This window comes from Euleptes europaea, chromosome 5 (assembly GCF_029931775.1).
Source record: "Euleptes europaea isolate rEulEur1 chromosome 5, rEulEur1.hap1, whole genome shotgun sequence".
In the NCBI taxonomy this organism is placed as follows: Eukaryota; Metazoa; Chordata; class Lepidosauria; order Squamata; family Sphaerodactylidae; genus Euleptes; species Euleptes europaea.
The window spans coordinates 49773602-49788199 of NC_079316.1; the positions used below are offsets into that span (position 1 = coordinate 49773602).

The 14598-nt window shown below is 42.1% G+C and overlaps 1 protein-coding gene across 1 annotated transcript in view; it reads left to right on the forward strand.

Moving 5' to 3' along the window:
* MYO7B (myosin VIIB) overlaps positions 1-8606 on the forward strand; it is an 80376-nt gene extending 71770 nt beyond the window's left edge. Inside the window, exons 43-47 of the mRNA XM_056850333.1 lie at positions 1622-1807; positions 2791-2907; positions 4465-4548; positions 5348-5467; positions 8454-8606. Coding sequence (XP_056706311.1) covers positions 1622-1807; positions 2791-2907; positions 4465-4548; positions 5348-5467; positions 8454-8543 — 597 coding nt within the window. The 3' untranslated portion in view covers positions 8544-8606. The remainder of the gene's footprint in view (positions 1-1621; positions 1808-2790; positions 2908-4464; positions 4549-5347; positions 5468-8453) is intronic.
* Positions 8607-14598: the final 5992 nt, after the last annotated feature.

Genomic DNA, 14598 nt, shown 5'->3' on the forward strand with positions numbered 1-14598 from the left:
TATGCCTAATGCTACATAGGAGTAACCCAATACCTTCTAAACCCCTTTAAAAACACACTTCCAAACCTCCAGATATCCCCTCTGTTTAAAAGACAGGCAATTTGCTTTTGTTATCCTAACAGCCCCTTGCAGTTACAGATGAAAGCTAATTCAGACTGGCTCCACCAAAGTCCTGTAATTATGCTGTTTCCCCTTCAGACACAAGAAACTGCTCGTGCTGATAGTGTCCAGGAAATACCAGTTTTTAAAAAGCTTTAAAACAAAGGAGATTTTTTTTAAATGGAAGGAATATGCTGTTAATGGACTGTGCACAAATCAAGGATGGCGTTATGCAGATACATGAAAAAACCCACAAGTTGGGTGGCTGAACCATGGGAGATGGGTACCCGGGGTTGGGTGAGAGGAAAATGTATGTAAGTCTATGTGGAAATATTACAAATATATTTGATTAGAAGCGCTATACAGATTTTAAAATTCTTTAAAAGCATTAAAATGGCACAATGGCCAAACTTAAGGTTGATACTTGTAACCACAAACCCAAATGTGTTTCGGCCTCTAGGGCCTTCATCAGTGGTTAGTTAAAACCTTTTCTAAAATCTGCACACATATATAGAAATACAATTATGTGAACCAATACAAATACAAAGTACAAACAGTTTAAAACTCAACCAGGTAAGTGACTATGTTGTAAAGTTTATTCTCAATTATTCAAACAACTGGTATATTGGGTTTTTGTTGTAGTACTGGTTAGTATAAGTCTCTCGTATATTTTGTGTGCAGATATCAACCTGGTGAAGCAGTCCATGAACCATGGGAGATCCTTGGCAGCGCAGCACTGCCCTTGCGAGAGCCACTATTGTCTCTTTAAGCCTTGCAGACATAATGTGATCATTATTTGTTAAGAAATTTTTGTCTGCCTATTATAAATAATAACATCCAAGACAGTAACTCAGTATTGGCTGAAGATTCACATGTAGGTGGACTGTGTTAGTGGCCTTTTATGCAGGGACATTTTCCTGCAGTGACCCCCACCGACTGCTTCGGGGCTTCCTTTTGATTATGCATGCCTTTTCCACCCGTCAGAGGTTGCCTCACTCTCCCTGCATTTTCCAGATTCTGGCTAAAACAGTATCTGGAAAACAGAATGCACAGGGAGAGCAAGGCGACTTCTGATGGGAGGAAAAGGCATGCGTAATCAAAAGGAAGCCCTGAAGCAGTCGGTGGGGGTGACCACGGAAAAGTCCCTGTATAAAAGGCCTCTGGCTCCCAAGGAAATCCCCTTTACTTTTAAGATTGGAAGGTCCTCAAGCCTGATCCTGTCTGTGACTGCAGGTATATCCACCATGAAACTGGTGAAAAAGGTTCTCGAGCCCCTGTGGTCTGTTGGTCCTTTGCTTTAAAACCAAGGCCCTTCAATGCTATTCTCATCAATCATAAACAATGGCTTGATTTTACAAGGACAAATGTAGTGTCAGCTTGCTATAATGTCATGAAACCAATGCAAATTTTCCTTCACATACACATATGCCTCAGCAAAACTGAAGAGTAGGCGGTGGGGGGGGGGGCACGCGTCAATGCCTCAAAATGCAGAATGGTTATCATCAATTATTGTATCTTTCAGGAACTGCCCAAGTATCTAAGAGGCTATCACAAGTGCACAAAAGAGGATGCCATCCAGCTAGGTGGTTTGATTTTCAAAGTTCAGTTTAAGAATTGTCAAACGCAGCAGACAGTAATCCCCAAAACTTTGAAGGAACTAGTGCCTGAGAACCTGATCCGAACAACGTCTCCAGAGGAGTGGAGAAGGGTAAGAGCCCATTGATTAGTGAAGAATTCTGTTCCGGAGATTCAAGGAATATATCGTGGTGTATGTTGTCTGTTTGCCACAGCTGTATTCATAACATTCCCTCCTTCGACATATATCTAATAGTCAAGTGCACCCCAAGCTGTGAATACTTATATCTGGGCCACACCGACAGAAAACAGATAGTTCTGCAAACTTGGGGGATGCCCCCAGGTTTGCAGAAAAATCTGAAAACTTTAAAAACATCATTGGAGGGGTTTAAATCCCCTCCCCAACCAGAGTGCAAGGGCAGACAACACAGCCACAGCAGTGATGTGGGCTGGAGCACTGGTGGGGGCATGGTGGGAAGGAGGAACTGCTGCCAGAAGAGGAGGATGGTGGGGAGGCAGGCTAGTGCCATGCTGATGATGGGAGGGAAGAGACAGCAGCCGAGCACTGTGCTGAGGATGGGGGGTGGGGAGTCAAGGAGCAAAGAATTGTTGATGGCAGCCAGGCCTGCATTTGCTACTTCTCTGGTGGCAGCACTTGGGGTGGGGGGAGAGGACGAACTGTTGTAGTCAGTAGCTGGCAGGGGAGCAAGAGAGAAAGGGAGAGGAAGTGAAAGAATGATGGGAGGAAGCATGGAGAAAGAGAGACAACATGTATGTGAGAGAGCGCATGACAGTAGGAACTAGGGAGGAAGAGTGAATCAGTGGCTGTTGCGGGGAGGGAGAACAAAATACTGACAGGTGTTGGGGAGAGAAAGAGAGAAGAAGAGTGACAGGAGGTGGTGTGAGGAGAGAGACCAAGAGAAATAGTGATGGGGTGGGGGGACAGAGAGGGAGTGACAGAAGGTATGGGGGACAGGGGAGGAAGCAGAGGCAGGGATAATGGGATGGCTGCTCCTGCAAATTTCTTGTGTATCCCCACTTGTTTGAATCCAAAACTATGGTCAGAGAAAAGCTGCCTACAGTTTTGACTCACTCACATGTTTATGTCTTATACAGAACATTATTTCTGCCTGCAGTAAACATGAACAGAAAACTGAGGAAGAGGCCAAGATTGCCTTCTTGAAGTACATCTGTCGTTGGCCAACATTTGGCTCAGCCTTCTTTGAAGTGAAGGTAAGTTTCAAAATGTTCATGTTTCTGGCTGCCACAAGATTTAAAACTTTCAACAGAATGGAAGCATGTGCCACTTTGATGCTTCGTATGAGCTTGTGTATTCTCTTCAGTAAAATGACATCCCATTCTTATGATCTATTCAGATTTGGCATCCTTTGTGCATGCTAAATTCCAGATGCAGGTACCATATTCCGTGTCACTTGTAAGAAGCCCAATGCCTTGTATCAAATGTTGCATGGGCCTTCTTTTTGGTATATCATCTCAAGTACTAGAAGAATCACTGTTGCCCTGGCATGGGAACAACTGATCTGCACAGTCTGTGTATGGCTATGAATCACTCAACCTCCTTGAGATATGACACCCATTGGCTGGAAGTGGTCATGAAGAATAGACCTTAGAATTCCATGTCAAAAACTACCCCACACCAGAATACTGTAGATAAATTACCTGCATTTACAGAGAGCTACGGTACTTAACAGGCATAATTCATGTATTTTTTCAAAAATTTGGGAGGGATAATAAGCAGGAAATTTGTCTGTAGGAGGAAGATGGTAATCAGCTAGTCTTAAACAGGGATGTTATGATGTACTCTGCATCCAAATTTCTGCCTAATTTTAGGGGTTCCAAATAAATTGATATAGTTTATGGAGTGGTATTATAGATGTTATTTTTCTGGTTTTGTTTTTGATTTAGACACTGCACATATACAATATGCCAGTTTTCGTTATGTCTTTTTGCTTAGTGTGCTGACGTTGAACAGTGTATTTTCAAATTGATTTTGTTATTGTCATCACTTGTTCATTGCTTAGTGCTGAAATACTGTTCTATTCATGTTTTTCATACATTGTGATATTTTCGTTGCTGTTAATGGGGTGGATCCTACCACTCTGCTGAGCGATATTTGTTTAAATGTTTATACCCCACTTTTCCTTTTGGCTCAAGTTTGAAGCCTACCTCCACCTTAAGTGGGTTTTCCCTCGGAGGAAGGTCCATTAGGGTAGAGAAAGGCTGGATAATGGTTGGATCCACTAAATTATTTATTTATAAAAACTGTTAATAAAATTGTTTTTTTTAATTCAGTACAAAAGGGAATCTAGATAGTATATGTAACACATGCTCAATCTTATGTGTTACATACAAACCTGTGAAATGGTAGGTTCCCCCCACCTTATGAAAACCTAATTCAGAAGGGGATGGTTGAGACTGGAGAAGGGCACTTCAGTCTTTTTTGGCCCCATCCAAATGACTCCTCTTATGTGACTTTCCCCTCTTGCAGGGTGTCAAACATGTTTATGAAGGCAAACATACATTTGAAACCCTGTGGATACCAAAACCATTTGGGAGGGCAATTTGGAGTAAAGAGAAGGCAGGTGGGAAGGGGCATTTAACCTTTGCTTTATCCATCATTTTTAATTTTAGAAAATGAGTTGCCTTCAGCATATATATAGCAAGTAACACTAATATAAAGTGAAGGTGAATTAGTGAATATTGAGAATGTCTGTGATAAGAAATAGCTCCTTACCAGTAGCCCCCATTTTTTTGGTTTTTCTTCTCTAGCAAACCTCAGAGCCAAGTTTTCCAGACATTGTCCTGATTGCTATCAACAAACAAGGAGTATCTTTAATAGATTCAAAAACTAAGGTAAGAGTTTGTTTTTGCTGCTTGGCTTCTGGAAAAACAGCCATATAACCTGACCTAAGCTAGCAAGGTTACTAGGAAAGTCCCTTAGGGTAAAAGCATCAAGGGAGGTGAGCATCAACCTGATGCAGCAGGAGACGGATACACAGGTCTCCTGCTTCTGTTGAAGGAAGTCTATATACTAGCTAAAGCAGCTTGTTCCGGTTTTGGCCATTTCTTTATTTACTGTTACAAATAATATCATCAGGAAAGTCTAAAAGCAATTCTGTAAAAAGGGGATAAGCATGAAATCTGTGTGCTCAGGGAAGAGAATCTTGCAAAACAAGTACCATCACATGTTGGCTTCCTGGAAGGAAGATAAATTGTCAGACAGTAAATAAGTAAAAGCTTGGCTAAGAGATAACAAAATAAAACAGAAGTCCAGAAGCACCTTAAACACAAACAACATTTGTTCCAGAATAAACTTTCTTGAGGCAGAGCTCACTTCTTCAGATACACTTTGGAAGAAAGATGACATTTAAGAGATAACATTAAAGGGCCGGACGAGCTGGATCGAAGGGAAGTCCCAGGCAGTCATTACTAGAAACAACCCCGTTTAAAGTAATGGCCGTATATAGTGGGGAGAAGGATAATACTAAGAAGTGTCTACACTGAATTCTCTTCACAAGCTGAAATTCACAAGCTGATGTCCTTGAATAGAAAAATATAAATTTGCCCCCATTGAACTGCTGCCTCTTTTAAGCCATAAAGGTCTTTTCATACAGAAATAAATCATGTACGTAATGCTTATTTTGGCTTGCAGGACATCTTGACAGTTTACCCCTTCAATAAAATCTCCAACTGGAGTAGTGGCAGCACATATTTCCATATGACCATAGGGAACCTGGTACGAGGCAGTCGACTTCTTTGTGAGACATCATTGGTAAGAAAAACTTGTGATTTCAGATGTGGTTAAGACTATTCACTGAAGAGGATCCTCAGAGGACCAGCTCAGACATTTATACATTGATCCCCAGAGAGCGGCCAAAACGGCCTCTAGAAAGACTGCTGCACTGTGAAAATAACACTTGGCCACCGTTGCAGCAGTTACTTGTATAAGTTTGACAGAGGACAAACGTGTTGCTGTGCTCATGCGAATAACCACCAAAAATTGTTTTAGCCAGAGATGCATTGAGACAGATGATCAAATCGTGCAGTATTGTCTCTGGTATGGCTAACTTGCTTGGCACAGAGTGAAATAGTAACCTCTGAACCTGCTTTCCAACAAGGCAAGGGGAGCAGGAGGATTGTGATCCTCCGCCAATGCATGAAAGCTCCAATAAGATTTCACCTGTCTTTTCCCAGGGATAGTGTCGACACCATTATTTAAGTCTGTTCCTCTTTACAAGAAAATATCCTTTCCAGCCTTCTCATAGAACCATAAAATCATAGAGTTGGAAGGGACCACCAGGGTCATCTAGTCCAACCCCCTGCCCAATGTAGGAAATTAACAACTAACTCCCCCCCACATCCCCAGTGACCCCGACCCTCCCCCCACCATGCAGGATCCCACAATCAAAGCACTCCTGACAGATGGCCATCTAGCCTCTACTTAAAGACCTCCAAAGACGGGGACTCCACCACCCTCCGAGGCAGTGCATTCCACCATCTCAATGCTGTACAGCCAGGGGACATGGGGAGGGTGTTTACTTGGTGCCAGGCAGAGTTCAGCTGAACCCTAGCTGCTGTACAGCACAGAGGGATGTAGGTAGGACTCAGTGCAACTCTGGGTACAATTCTGTGCAATAAATAAGGGTCATTTTTTCACAGAGGTTTGCTGCAGTTTCACTGTTGTTTTGCCTCGTTGCTAATTTTTGATTTTTCATGGCTGGTCCAGATTTGACCACAAAATTCACAGCATCCCCGCAGCATCTCAAACCTGAGTTGGTGCGATCTTTGCGTTTGCCCCACCCTTTCTGTTGAAAATTTCCATGAAAAACTCCCTGGAGTTGGATCTATTCTCCCCCTCATGCAGGCAAATTTCTTCTCCCTTCCCATGACTTGCCACGCACGCGAACGGTGATTGGACAAGGGGAGTTTTGTTTTCTGACAAGTATCGCAGGCCGCCATTCCACCTCCGCAGAAGTCCTCTGGCCGGAGATGTGTGCGTTTCCTCTTCATAGGAGTGCTGGGCGGCGCATAGCTGCTGCAGATCGCACTCTGTTTTTCGGAGAGCGAGTGCTGCGGCTTTACTAACCTAAGCGAGCCCCGTCATTCATTCTTGTGGGGGGGGTGTCTGTTTAGGGAATCGCACCCAAGGGATAGCCTCCCTTCAAGGCAGGACGGATCGGCATGCTGCGAAGGGAAGGGAGAGTGTTTGGCCATTTATGCATGGGAGATATTGCCTTGGGTTTGCCACTCTTTAGATGTACATTTTCCCATTCAAATTCTCAAAACTCTGCTTTGGGGGCTTATTGTTGAGTTTTGAGAATTCGGATGGGGAAAATGTGCATCCTGAGTGGCAAATCCAAGGCAAAACTCCCCCCCGTCACCCTTCTGAGGAGGGGCGGCCAGTCTGCTCTGGGTCTCCCTCCTCTCCCCCCCCCCCCATGCATCCTGTGCATCCCCTACCTGGTAAAATAACAGAACAAAGGAAGTATGGAAATCTTGGGAAAGTGTGCGGATCGGCATGCTGCAAAGGGAGAGTGTGCATCCAGAGAGCGGCAAATCCAAGGCAAAACTCCCCATACATTTGGTTGCATAAAAGTGGAGCCGAGTGGTTTGGTCTCCTGAGCTCTCGCCACCAAGGCTCGCCCCCAAGGCTGCCAGCCCTCTTGGATGGAAGTTCCTGCCCCTGGATGGCCGGAGCTCTACTGGGGGGGGGGCACAACGATGACTGTCTGTCAAAGTCTGGGAAAGGGCGGGGAGCGTCGCCAAGTATGGGGGTGGGGGGAAACGGGGAGCATGGTAAATAGAAAAATTATATAAGGAAACCAGAGGGACTGGTGCTTGGTGTTTTGTGTTTTTTTTGCGCTGGGGCCGTATCCACGGAGGTGAATCGCACAAGGTAATCCACTGAGTGGAGTTGGAACGGAGTTGGGGGCGGGCATAAACAATGAGCTTGTCAGAAGGGGAGAGCTCCAGAGAAGGGGCAGACCAAACCGTTGTAGAATACTGCCTGCTTTGTTCCCATGAAAAACCAAAACTACTTCGGGATTGACGAGGATGATCTGCGGCCATGGGAAAAAAATTTAAATTGCTTTTTTTTTCTCCACGGCAAGAGAGCAGCAAAATCATCCATGAAAAATTGGCCAAGGTGTCCTTTTTGCCACTCTCATTTGTTGCTAAAAACGTAGCTGCAACTGCAGGTTTTTTTTGGTGGAAGGAAGTATGCCCTTGGGAAACTGTTTCCAAGAAAGTCATGTCTGACTCTTAACTGAACTTGCTTCTCTGGGGGAGTAACAAATGAAGTTATGCAAAGCAAGTCTTGCAAGCAGACAAAATTAAAAAGTTGGTTAATAGTTCTTTGGAAAAGTGTGAGAAAAAGTTCTGCAGTGGCAGCTCTCTCCCTCCAGTTTTCCTTGACCATTTCTTGGGTCAAGACTTCCCTTATCCCAGATCATCTAGAGGGGATGTTTATACTACCCCACCTTTCTTGGACTCAGTGTAGGGAAGGAGGGGCGAAAGGAGGACATAATTGCAACTAAGAACAGGTAAGGAAGGGGATGGGATGGGCTAGTACACAGGCACACATGTGGCTTTGGGAAATTGGGTGTTTGTCTTATTACAACCACTAAATTAGTAGGTAGACTGTTTGCCAGGACAGTTGGTGGTACTATTGAGAACTGCTCCATGATCTGCAAAGCTGTCTTGTGTCTTTGCAACCCTTTTCCAGAGCAATGGTAACACGTCTTCAATTTTTCCTCTAGGGATACAAAATGGATGACTTGTTAACATCATATGTGCACCTGATAATGAATGCTGTAAACAAACAGAAAAAGCAGAGTGTTCCTGCCTGAGAATGACAATGACAACAGTCCCTCTTTCACAACTTTGCCAAATTACCAGTCATAGCGTAGAAGCATTTTTTAAGTTTGCATCTGCCAGTTCTAATGGCATCTCATGCTGCTGAAGCACCACAACCGTATATGTACTTATGCTTACTGCACAGTTTTATCACTCTTGGTTTGCTGTACCAACTCAGGGATTTCAACATAGCTGGCTTTTATTCCAAAGCAACCTCTCAGGGGTTTCAGCAATAGTATTCTCCTTTCCTGAACTATAACCTATACTGATTTATCTGTCTACTACAACATTGTACAGTTTTTTGCTCCTCTATTTTACTCTCACAAAAACTGAGAGGTAGGCTGAAACAGGGTTCAGTCATATTGTGAGCTTCATTACTGACTGAGGAGTTAAACCCACATCTTGGCCATCCTAGTCTGGCACATGAACCAGTACCACACTGGTTCACTAGCCTTATGATTTCCCTCCTGCTTGAGCAGGTACGAAGTGCATCTTGCTCTATGCTACCATTATGAACCTCACCTCTCCACAGCAAAAAAAGGTGGTTATGTTACCTTTTGTTTGCAAAGGAATTATACTGAAAAGCAGCAGCATCTCCTTGAATTGAGACTCCAGGCTGCTCTGTGAATGTTGCCTTAACTTAAGAATAATTATGTCCAGTTGTCTACCAGCTTGCTCTTCCCACCTTAAAACCGGCCAGCAAGACAACTAGACCTATGATTGCGCCATTCTGCTGGAGTTCACACTTAGATAAAGTGTGACTATCTTCTCTAGAGAAAAAGCACACTTTGATGTGTGATTTTCTTAGTCTTATAGATTTAGTTAGTCTTCAGAGACAGAACAATAGCAGTTGATTTAATTGCTGGGTTTTTTTTAATATCCTTTTATCTTTCCACTGCTTGTTTTGTGTCAGATAATTTCAGCAGTACAACAGGCTATGGAATCTACTCAGCATATGGTCTTTATCTGTCCTGTCTGTCACAAACATTTTAGTTAACAAGACTGTTCTTACAGTAAAACTCTTGCTATAAATCAAAGACCGGAAAGCTACTCTTCACTGTTGAAAGGCCACTCTTCACTGTACCAAACTTATTCTTCCCCAATCAGTTACTCCAAATGCTGTCATCAATTTACACCATGAGGGACATTTCAGCAGCTGTAGAAAACCAACTGTATTGGCTTCCCCTCTGTCATTTGCCAAAGTAGTTATCTGTTGTCCCTAGAGGAGGGCGTGCAGTTCTTGTGAACAGGTTTTTTTGTGCGTGTGCTTGATGGGAGATTAGAGTGTCAATATATGTGCACAGCTGAATGAGTGCCACAATTTTCAGAATCCTTGACTTCTTGCAAGCAAGCAGCCAGCTATTCTAGATTTAGCAGCCACTGCTGGCAGTGATTTTTTTCATACTAGCTGGATCCAGGTGACTATGAGTGCAGAATATTCCTGAATTCTTAAATTTCAATTTGCTGTCTTAAAGGTACTAATGGTATCAACATTATACCCACTTTTTAAAAAATGCAGAATGGCAAGAGTGTTGCTGTTAACTTCCTTCCAGAAATGTACACTGTAGTAAACTACAAATCAATAAACCAAAAAATATTGAAGAAATTATCAGAGTCTTATATTAGCATATGCTTAATGCTGCAGTCTGGCACAAAGAAATCCTTACTGCATGTCAAGGATACCAACAGCAGTTACGACTCCATTCCTGCTTGATAAAAGAAACCGACATTCCGTTTTCTGTAAAGCAGGATGGCCAACTATATTTTGTGATATAAACTAACACACAGTATGCAAGTGGTTGGGCAACATAATGAACCGGGGGCCATCTAACAACACATACCCTCTGTGGGTAAAGGTAAAGGCAGTCCCCTGTGAAAGCCCCGGGTCATGACTGACCCATGGGGTGACGTCACATCCCAACGTTTACTAGGCAGACTGTGTTGATGGGGTGGTTTGCCATTGCCTTCCCCAGTCTTCTGTAATTACTCCTGAAAAAACAAGTTGGAACTGCAATGTACAAATAATTCGAATTCAGACGAAAGCAATTCAACATCTGCAACTTTTAAATGACCTTTACTGTGAAGAATTAACAGGTACATGGCAGTGAAGTGTCATTTGAAAAACATATATGGAAATGAAATAATCTAATACGTTTAATTCAACAGGGTGGATGCTTTTGCTACAGAAATCACACGTGCCAAAGCAAAGCTCTGCAAGCACCTTCCATAAGAAAAAATAATAATGTACACTATACACTGATGGTTTATTGGGACTTCCTAGGAAATAAGACAGCTCCTTTTTACACATTAATGTGCTTTATATGACTACAGTGAAGCATTTTCTATATGACTGGCTTAGCCACAGTGTGCCATTGTTAATGAAGACTCTTGAAAATGAAGACTGCAAATACAAATTGTAACTCTTTTTTGCAAAATGTTTGGAAGCTCCAGCACCTTACCCCCCCTGGATAACAGAAAGTGCAATTATGTTGGAATGGTTAGCAATTTTCATTTAGTAAGATAATGGTTTCTGGAAGTACTTGATATCTTAAAGGGTAACCTATACGCTTAAGTGATGCATATATCCATAAAAGGCATTAATACTAAACTTATATAGTTTAATAATATATTGTAAGAAAATAATTCCACATTCAGTGCAAGATAGCAAAAGGATAACAACCGCAATATTAATTTGGCTTCCCATTTACCTACTCTTTCTGAAACTAAGAGAATGCATTTAATTTCTGTTTATGACGCACCAGTTGTCATGGTCTGATGGCTCTACTTAAATTCTCACCCACTTCAACCATTTTAAAAGGGAAAAAATGCATGCCCTTCAAGGGGGTACAGAAAGCACTCCAAAACCCCTTCCTTCCACACTCGGCATTATTTCTCATATCTTCATAGCCATAGTTTCCCAATCAGCCCTTCAATACCATTTTTAACATGACTTCTTTCTCTCACTACATGATTCCCTGCCAATAAGGAATATGCTGACGTTATGAAACCAATCAGATTTTGCTATCTGATGTGGCTCTAGCTACAGCAAAATGCATACACTCTAACAGATAACATTCTAATGCATATTCACGCTAACTTTCTGTGTTGCGGTGGTAAGATTTCCTTACAATCATGTGTTCCCTCCCCTCTCCTGTAAAAACTTTCTGATCTTTTGAGTCTAGCCTCACCCCCAAAATTACTGAATTCAGTGTCCCTAAAGCCTGTCCACTTGTGTAGGCTCCAATCTACTGGTCTTTTTGCCAAGCTGCACACATACAAATAATAGCCTGTGTAACATAAAACAGAAGGCACTTTAAGGGGTTTGAGTCTTCACACTATAAAACTGTGCACAGTGGGACTGGAATTATCAAACCATTTACTCTCTTGCAATTCCACAGAAGCCAAAATGACATCTGGAATTTCAAAGATATCCCTCTTTATATTAGTAAACAGGGTATTTTCCTTCATCACTGATCATATTTTAATGTAGCATTTGCCCGTGACATTACTTATTTATTTTGAAAGCACAGCACATACTTTATACAGTATTACAGATGGCCTGAAAAATATGCCTGAAGTTGAACCCAGTCTTTGTCTAGTCTTATGAAGGAAGAAGGGTATCATAAAACCAGTGATTCCACAGATCACCACATTAAAATTGTTCAAGCAAATAAATACTACCGCCTCAATCCAGGTAAGCATATCAATATCACTTGCTGGATTAAGAAAATCAGGAATAAATCTATGTGTATATGTTGCCTGCCCACATTAATTACTTAATAAGAGATTCACAATAAGCTGCATCCACAGTCTGGTTCAACTACTTGTTCAAAAATACCATTTTTCCAGATCATAAAACTGGATCACAGAATAGGAGCTGGGTTTGTGGGAAGAGCATGCAAGTACACTTCACATTTTCCAAGAATAGAAGACTCAACATGAACTGAGACTTGGATTCTGGACAGAAGTGTTTGTGCTTTGTTCTTTCAGCTGCACTACAGAAAGTTACATCCACCAGTGTCTTAGAAATGGGAGCTACAAAGGAAGGCTTTAAGAGGGGAGTGGACATGCTCATGGAGGATAGGGCAATTCATGGCTACTAGTAAAAATGGCTACGTCATAATGCTTACCTACTCTCTACAGTATCAGAGGAGCATGCCTATTATAGTATGTGCTGTGGAACACAGGCAGGATAATGCTGCTGCAGTTGTCTTGTTTGTGGGCTTCCCAGAGGCACCTGGTTGGCCACTGTGTGAACAGACTATTGGACTTGTTGGACCTTGGTCTGATCCGGCATGGCTTTTCTTATGGTCACACAAAGCTTCCCCACCCACCTGGGCAGCCTCATTCCTTTCAACTGAATTAACATATACGCATATACGTGTTCCTGTTCTCTCCACTGAAATGAATATGGGCGCATACATGTACAAAATATCCAGATGTTGACCAGAGCACGTGTGTGTGTGTGTGTGGGGGGGGGGGGGCTCTGGATGGAGACAAGTGAAATCAGTGAGCATACCCTGACTTATCCAGGAACATACACTGCTCCTTGTGTTTATATTCAAAGGATTATTCTCAAGAAAAACAATCAACTGGTGCTATTAGATGTGCTGCCATAGCCTAAGGAAAATATAAAAATGGATCCTCCTGTGTCCCAGTGGAAACAGTGCACAATACTCAGTTGCTTTTCTTGAATGTTTGCTTTGCTGTTCAATGACCGTAATAAATTGAAATTGAATACTCAGTTGCTATAGTAAAGACATTAATGAAGACAAAATTGTGCTTTGAACAACAGCTACATGGTGGCTAGTTTTTCTTCCTAAATCTTTCTACCATAGGAATGTAAATAGCTCAGTTTAACTGTAGCGGAAATTGGTAAGAACAATACCACTTAGGCTGGAACTACACATGACCTAGCAAGCCAGAGCTTTCCAATTGCATATTTGCCTGGGATTGCTGGGAGAGAGCATTAGAAGAAAAATCAGTGGGTGGAAGGCGGGGTGCTTCACTCTTCACCCACCTGCTGCTTCCGCCTTCAACAATCTCTCTTCCAAGCCCCCAGAAAGAAAATGTGCAATTTATGGGAAATTGGTTGGGAAGTGGGCAGGTCTTGTTATAGAAAAGGGGCAGTCAAATTAAATATACCTTCCCCAGGGTTTGGGAACTTGTATTTGCTAAGGTAGCACCTAGTTCTAGCTTTAGAGCAACTAGCCAGGATCACATTAAAACCAACACTGAAATGAAGGCAAGTTGTAAGGTATATCATACCTAGGATAAAATCCCAGAGATTTCCTATTCCCTTGTTCATATTATCAACACTCCCTGATATCCACATTACAAGTGACGAAGCAGAACTAGGAGCAAAGGTGTAAAAGTTTAGAAACAATCCCTCCCACATACTATAAATACAGGCTCCAAAAATAGTATTTTTCTCTCTCTTTGACTAAAATTATAGGCTTACAATTCATCTCTTTGGTCGGTTCAGATCTTCTATTCTTAATTCATATCTTTGTGAAAGTAGAGGAGGGAAGCCTGAACTTCATGAACATTTTCAGCAGCTGATGTATTTCATTAGTATAAAACAGTAATCACCAGCAGCTTAGCTACTACAGTAGGTTGAAACAGTCAACAATTAAAGTTTGTGCTGAGCAATATAAAAACTCTAATAATTTAATTTGTAAGCATTCTAAAGAAATTGCTACTTAGTTCTCATTGGCCCCACACATTAGTTACCTGCAATTTTCAAGTTAATGAGGAACCAGCTTTGGTTGCATGGAGTTCCATATTAATTTCTTCTATGTTTGTTTTAAACAGCCTGAGCAAGCTGAGAGTTGGTAAATAAAGGGTGGGAAGACACAAGCTGATTAATCCTTAAGTGTACACCCAGTTTTCAGGTCAAAACGACCTTTCCTGAGCTGCTTTTCTCCCACAGGTGAAAAATACTATGCATTATCCTGTATTTTTTCTCCCTATGAGGGAAAAAGCAGATTGGGAAGGGTGTCTTTGCACTGAAAAAATGTGTGGATGCCTCTTTCTGTCCACCCTTGT